General features: G+C 36.3%; 1 protein-coding gene across 1 annotated transcript in view; it reads right to left on the bottom strand.

The window, feature by feature from the left end:
* reck (reversion-inducing-cysteine-rich protein with kazal motifs) overlaps positions 1–10,889 on the bottom strand; it is a 64,109-nt gene extending 53,220 nt beyond the window's left edge. The window contains exon 1 of the mRNA XM_079409758.1: positions 10,655–10,889. Coding sequence (XP_079265884.1) covers positions 10,655–10,724 — 70 coding nt within the window. The 5' untranslated portion in view covers positions 10,725–10,889. The remainder of the gene's footprint in view (positions 1–10,654) is intronic.
* Between the last annotated feature and the right edge of the window lie 4,699 nt (positions 10,890–15,588).

The following is a 15,588-nucleotide window of genomic DNA, read 5'->3' as shown; positions in this document are numbered from 1 at the left end:
ACAGTATATAAAATGATAAAATATTTAACTGAAAAAAAAAAACTTTTAAATGTTACTTCAAATATTTAGCTTTAACTTCAAGATGAAGTTCATTTAGTTTCCTCTGAGAAAATGTAAGTGTGTTGGAAGTTGCTTTGGAAAAAAAGGATCTAATTAGCAATTAGTAAATCATTTGCATATTGTAGCTAGTTCAGCACTATCATTAGAAACATTTCTGATTATTATCAATGTTGAAAACAGTTGTGCTGCACAATATTTTTGTGGAAACCGTCATATATTTTATTTTTCAGGATTCACAGATGAATAGAAAGTAAAAAAAAAAACAGAATTTAATCTACTGTAACATTATAAATGTCTTGACTGTCGCTTTTGATCAATTTAACGCATCCTTGATGAAGAAAAGTATTATAATAATTTTTTTTTTAATTCTGACCCCAAACTTTGAACGGTAGTAAAAGTTGTAAGATGCCTTCCATTCATAATTTGTTTTTTAAATGTATGTTTTATTTAAAATAAATCAATAAATGTATATTTCCAAACTCAAATGCTGCATCCCTCCGTACAGAAAACTGTGTGCACTGCTGGAATAAAGGCCTTCACTAAAGGCCTTAAAGTAAAGAATCCAAATTATTCATGTTGAAAATATGGAATGTGGTTGAGCGTGTGAATTATTAATTTCTCTTCCATTGCCAAAGCGCTTGTGAACAGAGCCTCCCTTCACTCGTATAAACGGCGCACTAGATGAGACGCGTGATGCTGTCCTTGCATCAAACCCCCCTGGACAAATGTTATGAGCTTATATTGAATTATGTAAGCACAACATTGGGGCTTCCATTGCATTCAACAGCTCATTTCTGACAGCTCCAGAGATCCGACTCACAGCGAACGCATGAGAAACACACTCAGTCTGCAGACATCGACCACACATACAGGGCCGCGCGTTCCAGCGTTAGTAATAGAGATCAGTGGAACTAATGAACATAGCTAACGATGCTTTGGAGAAACGCACCCCAGAGCTTTTAAAGACTGAAATACTGAATACAATGTAAATCTCTTTAGATAAATGCCTCCTCAGAAATATACAAATGTACATTAAAAATAGAAATGAACATGAGAAAATTCAGCGGCTCCTGTTGCACTAATGATTCTTTGAGAACTTTTAATGGAAAAAAAAATATTTGGAAATCATGAGACAATTTCAATAATCAATCAAACAATTCTTGCAAAAGGTGCATTATGTAGATTTTAATAGATTTATTTTAGAGGTGGCATATATATCTTATATATTAAGCATGTGTACTAAACAAACAAAATGCGGTAACATTTTATTCAATATTATTTATCAAATACTACTGACAAATGTTTGATTCACTAAAAATAACCAACTCATTAAAGTTGTTTGTTTTGTAATCGACATGTACCGGTTGAGCTCTATGTGTTCAATTCATTTAAAAGAACCAAATCTTTCATTAATTGTCATTAATTCAGTAATTGAACTGCACTGGTTGTACTCTGTGTATTTGATTCACTAAAAAGAACCAAGTAGCTAGAGCGTTTGATCCACTGAACACAAGCAACTCAATAGAGTCATTCTTCCTATAATGGACTGCATTCTTTGAGTTTGATTCACTAAAAAGAACCGATACATTAGATCCATTCGTTTGGGATTCAAACTAATACTGGTACTAAGATACTGGCTGAGCTCTATGTGACTGATTCACTTAAAAGAACCAAATCTTTAGAGTCATTAGTTCTGTAATCGAAAGTATTGCAAAATGTTCAGTCTACAATGCACCGTAATGGAACCACACATCACAGTCTGACTTTAAAACCCTGAAAGACCACAGTGTGTTTGTGCAGTTTGACTTCCCAGCTTCATCTCAAACACACCAAGTGTCCAAATGTGCTGCTTATTTTCCAGCACGAGAAGCACAGGATTCGGCTTCAGACGGAGACAAGCGTGAGGATGTTCACTCCTCAACCAAACCATAAATGAAAGCTCTGAACTCTCACTGTTTGCTGCAGCACGGAGGAATTTCTGAGGCGAACCTAAAACAGCCGCGGTTCACTTCCTGCAGGAGCGTCGGAGCTCAGAGCTTGTTTTCTTCTGTCCAGTGAAGAGATCCGTCTCAACAGCACTTCTGCTTCCCTTTGTCCTGTCTTTACAATCTAAGAGCTCGTATCTGCACAATGTTGAATGGCGGCTGATTTTTCTGCATTCCTGCGTGTCAGGCTCAGAGAGAATAATTCCCACAGATCAAAGGTCACTTCCTGTGCATTAATAACCCAGCAGTTTGACATCAACAAGAACAGACTGACCCAGAGGGTGAAATGTAAAATATCCAACAGTTTCATTGCTGATATGAAGATCTAATGCCATTGCAAAACCAAAGCTGTTTTGAGCAAGTATTTGACTTTCTCTCGGAGCGGTCAGCCAGCAGCCGACTGATCCGTCTGTTAAAGAACGCTCAGAATCACTTCCAGAAACCACTGCATTGTATAATGCACAAAACAACGCCAAAAGGATCACGAGTTTGTCAAGAAGAACGTTTGACGATGATTGAGCAGCTTGCAATGTCCAGTTTGTGGTGAGTAAGAGGTTTTTATGGCATGCAACAGTCTCCAAAAACTGGAGACAAACCAGACAAAAAAAAAAAAAAGCCAGAGCTTTGGAATATAAACAAACCAAGCAAATGTCAGTTACTGATTTGGCAGAAATTAATGGGAATTCTTTCAAGATGCATTAAAAGAAACTGCAGTAAATATGCTGAAGAATGGAATTAACCAAGCAGCACACATCCAAGACAAACTCCTCTGAACAAATGGTCAGATGCACTTCCATTTGGATCATCTCACATCATGCTGGAAAATGTGTGGAGTACACGCAAACCAAATGAAGACTTTCATATTCATTTTAAGATTCTTTTTTTTCATTTGTAATAAAATAAAAAATAAAATTTGTAATAAGAAATGCTTGCATTCAATTAGAAAAAAACAAAAACACAACAATAACAACAAAAAGGTTTTAGTTGTTGTTGCCAAACCGCAAAAAAAAGTTTGAAGGACTAAAAACGTTTAATCTGTTGAAATTGCATTTACAAAATGAAGGCTTCAAATCAAAGGGTTCTTTTTATAATGAAAGGTTTTTGACTGAAAGTTTAGTAAAGATTTCAAAAACACCTGATAAGAATAAACACGCTTCATGAAGACATATGGGAGCCATCGATTAAACAGCTCTCTGGAACGCCACTAACAGATGAATTTACTATGAACATATTTACTATGCAATCGTTCTCCACTGAAACCAGCTTTTCTCTCTGGTCTCTGTATTTCAGAATATAGAATATGTTCATAATGACATGAAAGTGCCAGATGGCTTTAAAGGACATGAAAGGCCTTACACTGTACACATGTCCAGCAGATACGTGCATGTCTGCAATCAGAAGCAAAGCACGTGAGGCTGGATCGCTCTCAACAGATGCCACACCACCAGCTCTTCAAACCCAATAACAAGACATCAAACGCCACAGAAAATGGAGCGAGCGCAGTCCACACAGATCCAATGCCTCCACAAAGAACTACATGAGTCCGTGAGCTGTAACGGCTTGCACATGTTTAGGTGGAGAGGAGCTGGCTTTGCTCAGTCTCAGCGGATCATGCAAAACTGTCTTGAGAATGAGTCTAAAAACATCCAACCCAAACCTTGGAATGAAAAGAGTCAAAGAAACAGAATGAAAACTGTCTGTAGAATCAGTGCTGGGGGTAACGCATTACAAGTAACGCGAGTTATGTAATCAGATTACTTTAAGTAACGAGTTAAGTAATGCATTACTTTTTAATATAGAAGGAAATATCTGAGTTACTTTTTCAAAAGCATAACTCCAGTTCCTGTGTTTGTGATGTATTGAGTGACAGCTCTGGTGTTGAGAGAAATCAGGAGTAAGTGCAGAGCGTTGTGTGTGAACATGATCTTACTGTAGTTCTAGACTAAATATCTACATGATCTTACTGTAGTTACAGACTAAATATCATCATGATCTTACTGTAGTTCTAGACTAAATATCTACATGATCTTACTGTAGTTCTAGACTAAATATCTACAGGATCGTACTGTAGTTCTAGACTAAATATCTACATGATCTTACTGTAGTTCTAGACTAAATATCTACATGATCTTACTGTAGTTACAGACTAAATATCATCATGATCTTACTGTAGTTCTAGACTAAATATCTACATGATCTTACTGTAGTTCTAGACTAAATATCTACAGGATCGTACTGTAGTTCTAGACTAAATATCTACATGATCTTACTGTAGTTCTAGACTAAATATCTACAGGATCGTACTGTAGTTCTAGACTAAATATCTACATGATCTTACTGTAGTTCTAGACTAAATATCTACATGATCTTACTGTAGTTCTAGACTAAATATCTACATGATCTTACTGTAGTTACAGACTAAATATCATCATGATCTTACTGTAGTTCTAGACTAAATATCTACATGATCTTACTGTAGTTCTAGACTAAATATCTACATGATCTTACTGTAGTTCTAGACTAAATATCTACATGATCTTACTGTAGTTACAGACTAAATATCATCATGCTCTTACTGTAGTTCTAGACTAAATATCTACATGATCTTACTGTAGTTCTAGACTAAATATCTACATGATCTTACTGTAGTTCTAGACTAAATATCTACATGATCTTACTGTAGTTACAGACTAAATATCATCATGATCTTACTGTAGTTCTAGACTAAATATCTACATGATCTTACTGTAGTTCTAGACTAAATATCTACATGATCTTACTGTAGTTCTAGACTAAATATCAACATGATCTTACTGTAGTTCTAGACTAAATATCAACATGATCTTACTGTAGTTCTAGACTAAATATCTACATGATCTTACTGTAGTTACAAACTAAATATCATCATGATCTTACTGTAGTTCTAGACTAAATATCTACATGATCTTACTGTAGTTCTAGACTAAATATCTACATGATCTTACTGTAGTTCTAGACTAAATATCAACATGATCTTACTGTAGTTCTAGACTAAATATCTACATGATCTTACTGTAGTTACAGACTAAATATCATCATGATCTTACTGTAGTTCTAGACTAAATATCTACATGATCTTACTGTAGTTCTAGACTAAATATCTACATGATCTTACTGTAGTTCTAGACTAAATATCTACATGATCTTACTGTAGTTACAGACTAAATATCATCATGATCTTACTGTAGTTCTAGACTAAATATCTACATGATCTTACTGTAGTTCTAGACTAAATATCTACATGATCTTACTGTAGATCTAGACTAAATATCTACAGGATCTTACTGTAGTTCTAGACTAAATATCAACATGATCTTACTGTAGATCTAGACTAAATATCTACAGGATCTTACTGTAGTTCTAGACTAAATATCTACAGGATCGTACTGTAGTTCTAGACTAAATATCTACAGGATCGTACTGTAGTTCTAGACTAAATATCTACAGGATCTTACTGTAGTTCTAGACTAAATATCTACATGATCTTACTGTAGTTCTAGACTAAATATCAACATGATCTTACGGTAGTTCTAGACTAAATATCTACATGATCTTACTGTAGTTCTAGACTAAATAACTACATGATCTTACTGTAGTTCTAGACTAAATATCTACATGATCTTACTGTAGTTCTAGACTAAATATCTACATGATCTTACTGTAGTTCTAGACTAAATATCTACATGATCTTACTGTAGTTCTAGACTAAATATCAACATGATCTTACTGTAGTTCTAGACTAAATATCAACATGATCTTACTGTAGTTCTAGACTAAATATCTACATGATCTTACTGTAGTTCTAGACTAAATATCTACATGATCTTACTGTAGTTCTAGACTAAATATCTACATGATCTTACTGTAGTTCTAGACTAAATATCATCATGATCTTACTGTAGTTCTAGACTAAATATCAACACGATCTTACTGTAGTTCTAGACTAAATCTCAACACGATCTTACTGTAGTTCTAGACTAAATCTCAACACGATCTTACTGTAGTTCTAGACTAAATCTCAACACGATCTTACTGTAGTTCTAGACTAAATCTCAACACGATCTTACTGTAGTTCTAGACTAAATATCTACACGATCTTACTGTAGTTCTAGACTAAATATCATCATGATCTTACTGTAGTTCTAGACTAAATATCTACATGATCTTACTGTAGTTCTAGACTAAATATCTACATGATCTTACTGTAGTTCTAGACTAAATATCTACATGATCTTACTGTAGTTACAGACTAAATATCATCATGATCTTACTGTAGTTCTAGACTAAATATCTACATGATCTTACTGTAGTTCTAGACTAAATATCTACATGATCTTACTGTAGTTCTAGACTAAATATCTACATGATCTTACTGTAGTTACAGACTAAATATCATCATGATCTTACTGTAGTTCTAGACTAAATATCTACATGATCTTACTGTAGTTCTAGACTAAATATCTACATGATCTTACTGTAGTTCTAGACTAAATATCAACATGATCTTACTGTAGTTCTAGACTAAATATCAACATGATCTTACTGTAGTTCTAGACTAAATATCTACATGATCTTACTGTAGTTACAAACTAAATATCATCATGATCTTACTGTAGTTCTAGACTAAATATCTACATGATCTTACTGTAGTTCTAGACTAAATATCTACATGATCTTACTGTAGTTCTAGACTAAATATCAACATGATCTTACTGTAGTTCTAGACTAAATATCTACATGATCTTACTGTAGTTACAGACTAAATATCATCATGATCTTACTGTAGTTCTAGACTAAATATCTACATGATCTTACTGTAGTTCTAGACTAAATATCTACATGATCTTACTGTAGTTCTAGACTAAATATCTACATGATCTTACTGTAGTTACAGACTAAATATCATCATGATCTTACTGTAGTTCTAGACTAAATATCTACATGATCTTACTGTAGTTCTAGACTAAATATCTACATGATCTTACTGTAGATCTAGACTAAATATCTACAGGATCTTACTGTAGTTCTAGACTAAATATCAACATGATCTTACTGTAGATCTAGACTAAATATCTACAGGATCTTACTGTAGTTCTAGACTAAATATCTACAGGATCGTACTGTAGTTCTAGACTAAATATCTACAGGATCTTACTGTAGTTCTAGACTAAATATCTACATGATCTTACTGTAGTTCTAGACTAAATATCAACATGATCTTACGGTAGTTCTAGACTAAATATCTACATGATCTTACTGTAGTTCTAGACTAAATAACTACATGATCTTACTGTAGTTCTAGACTAAATATCTACATGATCTTACTGTAGTTCTAGACTAAATATCTACATGATCTTACTGTAGTTCTAGACTAAATATCAACATGATCTTACTGTAGTTCTAGACTAAATATCAACATGATCTTACTGTAGTTCTAGACTAAATATCAACATGATCTTACTGTAGTTCTAGACTAAATATCTACATGATCTTACTGTAGTTCTAGACTAAATATCTACATGATCTTACTGTAGTTCTAGACTAAATATCATCATGATCTTACTGTAGTTCTAGACTAAATATCAACACGATCTTACTGTAGTTCTAGACTAAATCTCAACACGATCTTACTGTAGTTCTAGACTAAATCTCAACACGATCTTACTGTAGTTCTAGACTAAATCTCAACACGATCTTACTGTAGTTCTAGACTAAATATCTACACGATCTTACTGTAGTTCTAGACTAAATATCTACACGATCTTACTGTAGTTCTAGACTAAATATCTACACGATCTTACTGTAGTTCTAGACTAAATATCTACACGATCTTACTGTAGTTCTAGACTAAATATCTACACGATCTTACTGTAGTTCTAGACTAAATATCTACACGATCTTACTGTAGTTCTAGACTAATTATCAACATGATCTTACTGTAGTTCTAGACTAATTATCAACATGATCTTACTGTAGTTCTACACTAAATATCTACATGTATTTACTCATCTCACCTGCACTAAAACACATTCAGTGTTCCTCACAATCAATAAAAACAGTCAAATACAAACTCAGAATATTATATAAACCTGCAATAATTAAATAAGACAAATATAATGTATGTATTTAATCCCATTTTATTAAGCAATATCATTACTACTGACCTTTGATGATCAAATTAAATCATACTAATAATCAGAAATGACACATTTGTGTTTGATTGTAGTTATTGCTGAAGTGCTGAACTTTCTTCTCCTGCGTCATATTCTTCATGTGATTAGTTTGAGCGGCGCCCTCTACTGTACAGACCTGAATCTACATTTCAATCAGCCTGATCCGGATTCACTTCACTTTTGGTGTGAAAGAGCTTTATATTTGTAAAAGAAGAACTTTGTTTTATTAAAAACAAACAAGCAAGCCCTTCCCAGATTTAAAAAGTAACGTAACACATTACTTTACACACATTACTTTCCATAAGTAATTTAATTAGTTACTTTTTTAGAGAGTAACGCGATATTGTAACGCATTACTTTTAAAAGTAACTTTCCCCAACACTGTGTAGAATTTCACTATGAAAAACTATGAAGAACGTGAACCAAACTTCACTGAAATACTAAAAAACACTGTAGCTTTAAGACTGCAGATATTCCTTATTTCATACTATACGGATGACATTGATTTTCAGTGATGTCTGCCACCTCAGTTTTTCCTCTTCTTGTCCTGAGCCGTACTTGAGGGAGTCTAAATTGGTTGCAGATGTTTGTGTAGAAAAAAAGCTTCAAATAGGTACAATGTGAGCGGTTGCTTGATCTGGACGTGATTGGCTCAAGGCGGCGTTTGGAGGAAACACAGCTTTATAAGTGTGCTGTGAGAGGAGAACTGGCCCGGCCGCGCTGGACAACAGAAAACAAAGCTCAGAGGGTTAACAGCCAACTTCTGCATGCTCTCCTTATCTAACGCTAAACCATGCCTTCTGTGTGTGTTTCAGACCACTCACAGCAGTTATTTACTGAAGAATCCTGAGCACATGGACACACACACACACGCTTCACAAACACACACACACACACACACACACACATGTTGGTTTTTGTGGTTTATGGGGACTCTCCATAGGCGTAATGGTTTTTATACTGAACAAACTGTGTGTGCTATTGCCCTACACCAACCCTACACCTAAACTTAGCCCTCACAGGAGACTTTGTGCATTTTTAGATTTTCAAAAAACACCATTTAGTATGTTTTTTAAGCCTTTTGAATTACGGGGACATAGGCTGTGTCCTCATAAACCACCTTCATATTGTAATACCTCTGTCATACCCATGTCATTATACACATTTGTGTCCTCATAAACCACATAAACATGCACGCACACACACACACACACACACACACACACTCACACACACACACACACACACACACTTCAAAGCACTTCGGCATCCAGATGTAAGCTTGACTTTGTTTGACACTAATAGAATAGAACATGAAAGAATTGACTTTAAGTTTTACAACCAACATCAAAACTTTGCCACGGGGAAATTTTATTTTGTATTTTTAACTTTTTTTATCAATGCAAAACATCATGGCAACAAGACTATCTGATTCTGACACCTACAACAAATGTTTCCAACACCTTCATGAGACTTTAACACTTTCATGATTAACATTAACACTATATCACCAGACCTCAGTAATCTCTCATAATTACACTTTAACTGGAAAAGCACTTCAGTTCCCAGAATGCATTGTGGTATAAAAACATATGCATGGCATGCATTCGCTGGTTTATTTTTGAAAATTAATTACAATAAAGGACAATATTACATTTCTCAGTTATGATCAGAATTAGGAGTCAATCATAATGCAAAACCTGTTTTTTTAAAAGTGCTAAATTAAATTAAAGTAAATGTAATCACTAGAATTGTGACTTTACACTAAACACAGATATTTAAACCATTATCCCACGATGCAACACAATATGTTCATTGTTCAGAGTAATTTGTTGTCATTATGAATTTACTGTAGCATTCTGTAAATCCCTGTCATTCTACAGTGAGTCATTCTGTAGCCTAATGCGTGTTTATGAATGATAAATAAAGTGATTATGAAGGGTTACTCTAATAGCAGTCCTCCTGACAGGATGAGCAGAGACTGCTAGAAAACACATTTATTCACATCTTACCCTCAATATGTATCATATCTGAAGCTATTATTGCAATCGGCCATCTGCCAGCATATGAATAACGGATTCATAAACTGCTACTCGATGAAGTTACAGCCCGACTACAGCCGAGCATACACATAGATCCTCATCATAGACTCGATCATATTTATTATGCATTACCAATCATAACACAAATCACCATTCAATCATTCTGATGCATTGAGAATAACGGGGCAGGATCAACAAGTCTAAACTTGATTATGCTGTTCAAATGTCGCTATTGGCCATTGTTAATAGCAATAACCGCTATAACGGGTGAAAACGATGTTTTCCCGGATAAATCCAGCCGATTACTGACATTAAAACAACTAGAAGCAGAAGCGGAGAAGTGGAAGGGACTTACCCTGAGTGTACACGAAGACGCAGAAGTTGCAGCAGAGAAGCACAATGATTATCTCAAAACACACATACATCTTATAGAAATCCTAAAGTGCATGATGGACTCAGACGCAAACGAGACTCGAGCTCCATGAGAGCATCTGTGCTAGCGGGAGCGCAGGAGAGCACAGGCCGCTCAGGAGACGCGGAGCCCGGGGAGGAGGAGGAGGAGGAGGAGGCATCACCGCACTTATACCGTTATGAGCCCGAGGGGTGGAGAGGGGGACGGACACACGAGCAGGAGGGGGAAGAAGAAAAACAGCCTTACAAAACTTACAAAAACAGATCAGACGTGCATTATTGTGCGCTTCCACAGATATTACTGTAGCCTATAGAGTTAGGATACCCTATTCAGAATTTAATATACTGTAACTATCTCAACTGCTTTATTAATGTAACTGGTTACTTTTCAAATGTGTTCAACTGTTAATCATTATGAAACATGTAAAGCTGTCAGGGTTAACCTTACAGTATAGAACTCAACACTGATTACTGACAGACTTTCACAATCTATCATCAGATTATAATACATTCATTTCAAAGAACAGCCACCACAAAATCAGACTTTAGCACCTCTACTTTTTACTTCGAGATCATTCTGAGGTTAAATACAGATTTACAATCATAGCAAGAAATAGTTTAATAGCTATGACACTTTGCAGATATGACAGGAAACACTGGCGTAACAATGCCTTGGAAAAAACTATTTAATCTTAAAAAATATAAAGCAAATACATTTAACCCAAATGGGAAATAAAACAGTTATGGAATAAGCATGTGTCCTATTCTGTGTCCTAAACTCAATGCAATTTATGAAAGAAATCAATTAGATATATATGTCACAGTCACCTATGGAACTGCACTGCATTTCCCAGCATCCCCCGGTCCACTCACCTGCACGCCGTCATTATCACTCACACCTGACCGCTATCAGGGAATCCTCCACACCTGGTACTACCAATCATGCTCCCTATATAACACCACTCAATCCAGACACTCATTGGCTGGTCTTGAAGTTACAAGCTCGAGGTTATAAACTCTTCATCTGTCTCACTGCTTACCTGCTGGCTCGGTGAGGCCCGGTGGATGTCTTCCTCCAGATTGATGCTACCGAAGGGAAAGATAAGGACGATTATTAAGCTTCATTGTTATTGCACTTACCTGTTCAGGTCGTCTTCAGTTTGTTCAATAAAGAAGCCTTTACTTTACTCCCCCTTATATGCCTCTCCATCCAATGTGTGACAATATGTGTGCTCAGATGTAAATTTTAAATGCTATTGTGTGTTTTTGAGTGAAGGGAAACCTCTAAGGTTTAATGTTCAGTTATGTTTGACATTTGAAAGTTTCTGCTACATTGAAGTCACCATTGTGCAGAAGAGTAGAGCTTCTGGTTCTGGATACTAAGATGCTGAGCAGCTTTGCTCGTGCAGGACTCTCCAGTGTTTCTCAAGTATTTAACTACTTGAGCTGTTTGGCTGTATACAGTCTTTTAAATGTACAAAACTCCAAGTCAAATACAAACAGGCCTCACTCAAAACCACAGAATTTTGAGAATCAACTTAAAACAAATGAGAACATTTCACTATATTAAATTCATTGTGTCGTGGATTAATTTAGGAGATTTTACACTATTTATTCAGGTAGATTCCATTAAAAAACCACTGACAGCTCTGACATCTATGGCTTGTGCTGCTGTTTGCTTTGAGTGCTATTATTGTGCTCTGATGGGCAGGACACCACACATTCAAATCACTGTTTATCAAGGCAATGGCAGCCTATTGAGGCCAGACGTAACCCATATAACTTCAGATAATTACAGTAGGTGTTCCAAGCTAAACTAAAACCGGAGACTGTAATAACTTTTTCTGGGAAATCAGTATTTAATGAGCTCCTTTATAAGTGGAGTGTTGGAGCTGCTCTGTGTCTGGCGTGGCGCTGTAATTAATACTCGTATGTTTATTTTAAGACATTTAATAAAGTCGTTTTTTTCTTATTGCTGAATGCCACGATTGACCTATCAGAATCAGGTATTCCAGAGATTATTTTACTTGACTGTGTAAAGCAATAATATTAATATTAAAATAATACAGAAAAAAAAGTACTGTCCTGAGAGAGAGCCAGAGAGTTTCAGGACAATTTTTGTCATCAAGCAAATTTATATATTCTACATAGTTTCAGGTGCAAGAACTATTTTGGCAACAAATGTTTACAGTGATCAATTATTGTTAGAGCTATAAATGAATAAAATATAGCAATAGAATGACTGGCATGGAAGTAATGTCTTAAGTGTAATATAAAGTATAAAATAAGTCTATGGATGCTGTTTTGTTACAATTAATAATGAGAAATTTCAAATAAAAAGCTAAAAAGTCCATGATAACGTCAAACTGATGTGAAGCCGGGACATGTGCAATAAATTCATATTAAAAGCTGAGACCTCTTAAAGTCACTGTTTACATGATTTTTTCCCACAACAATCCTCTGTGAGGAGAATCAGGAGTGCTGTTGGTAAATGATGTGCTGCGGATGATGTAATGCTGTGTTAGTGCCAGTCTGAGGGTGGCAAACCTCTCATGCCAGCTCTGCGAGAGAGAGACACACAGAGAGAGAGACACACAGAGAGAGAGAGACACATCTTAATACAAGTCTCATAAAAGATCATACAGATATAAATACAACCTCTTCTCCCGTAATAGACATCCAAAAGAAGAAAACAACTACAACAGCCTTAATTCAGTCTCCCTTGTCAAAAATGAAAGAGAAATTTTGACTCCTGGAAATAGATGTGGTGGAATTAAAAGAATGAATAATGTCCCAGCTAAAAGACAACAGCGACTCGGAGCAGCTTACAAAGGACATGATGACTTTAAAACAAGAGACTGAATACCTGCTGAGAAACAAAGAACAGATGTCAAAGGAACTTCACCAAGCCAGAGAAGAGCTGAAGGAATTAAAATCAACTTTCAGGAGACAAGTAGCTGAAATTAAAACAGAAATGCATGAAGAACTGTCTGTGTTGAAATCAGAACTTCGAAAGAAAGATGAACTTATAAATAACATGAAAGAACTTCTTCATGTTTCAACTTCCAAAGGATCTCACGCTAAACACTTGACCTGTCTCCCCACTGACGATCAACCGCAGTGGACCATCCTCACGCTTCATCAGATCCACAGACCAACATCCACAGCACTGCTCCAGATAACCTCACTCAAACAGAAGCTCTTATTCTCATCCACTCCAATGGAAAATACTTAAATGAGAAACTCTTGTTTCCAGAAATGAAAGCACAGAATATGTGGTGCCCAAATACAAGCAGGGCTCTTCAGATTTTATCTGATGAAAATCTGAAAGAAAGTTACAAGCACATCATAATCCACACAGGGACAAATGACTTACGAGCAGCGAAGGGTAACGTGGCTCCTATGCTCAGAGAGATGGCCATCAGAGCCTCAGAACGCTTCCCAGAAGCTAAAATAACTCTGTCCACGTTACTGCCACGGAGAGATGTGCCTTTTCACATGATCCATGGAAACAATGTAGAACTTTCCAGAACCTGTGCATTCATTCCAAACGTTCACCTGGCTTACCATAAAGACATTCGGCCCCATCATATGAATGACTACATGCACCTCAACAAGAAAGGAGTACAACTCTTCGCAAGAGTGCTGAAAAGCACAGTATTCGGTAAAACAGAAAACAGCAGAAACCTACACAGCAAGAGCAGCTCCCAACCACCAAGAAACGTTCATCCTCCTCCAAGAACCAGACAAGACTCGACCCCTGGAGCGCCATCACAGAGCTACACCACAGCAGCCCAACAGCCACAGAACCCTGCAGCCGCCGAACTCAATCAGATAAGACACCTGCTCAACATCAGCTGCTCCAAACTGGTCAAATAATGTACAAGAGTAATACACACAAACACACACTTAAAATGACTCTGTCAATATCAATTTGGACTAAAGAGTTCAAACACAGAATTCCAGAAGAGCATCAGAGAGATGGATATTATAATTGTACAGGAGACATGGAGCAGGGCAGACGCCATCACCCACTGCCCACCCAACTACTGAGAAATCATCCCACCATCACAAAAACTCAACACAGTCCATCAGGGAAGAGACTCAGAAGTCAGGAGGACAAATAATCTGGTACAAATCAAAATTCCACAACCACATCAACACAGTAAAGCAAGGCCAATACTACACCTGGCTTAAAATCCACAAGGAACTGCTCCCATCCAGAAAAGATATTTTCATATGTGCCATATACATCCCGCCATCAGAGTCCCCCTACTACAGCGAAGACATGTTCTCCACATTAGAGGAAGAGACAAGCCACTTCCAGGCCCAGGGAAACGTGCTCATCTGCGGGGACCTGAACGCAAGAACAGGACTACAGCCGGACTTCACCGACGCACAAGGGAGCAAATATATCAACAACAAACTGACTGTTATTAATAACACATTCTCCCATATCCACAGAAATAACCATGATCACATAGTAAATAAGAATGGAAAAGTCCTCCTGCAGCTCTGTCGAAGCCTGGGTCTGAATATCATCAATGGTATGTCACGAGGAGGCACTTTAGGGAGATTCACATTTGGCTCACCTCTTGGGAATAGCACAGTTGATTATATGATAATAGACATAGATCCTTCATCTCTCAGATCATTCACTGTTAGAGAACTAACCCCTCTGTCTGATCACAGTCAAATCACTGTGTATCTCAAAAAGACAGAAAATAACATGAACACAAAGCCCAGTAAGCTGTACAACATCAGAAAACCATACAGATGGGCTGAAAACAGCGCTGAACAATATAAGAAAGCACTTAGCAGCCAAACAATACAAGCGCTGGTAGAGAACTTCCTAAATAACAGCTATGCTCACACTAA

Source organism: Barbus barbus, assembly GCF_936440315.1.
Source record: "Barbus barbus genome assembly, chromosome: 46".
NCBI lineage: Eukaryota > Metazoa > Chordata > Actinopteri > Cypriniformes > Cyprinidae > Barbus > Barbus barbus.
This window is presented reverse-complemented; position numbering and strand designations above follow the sequence as displayed.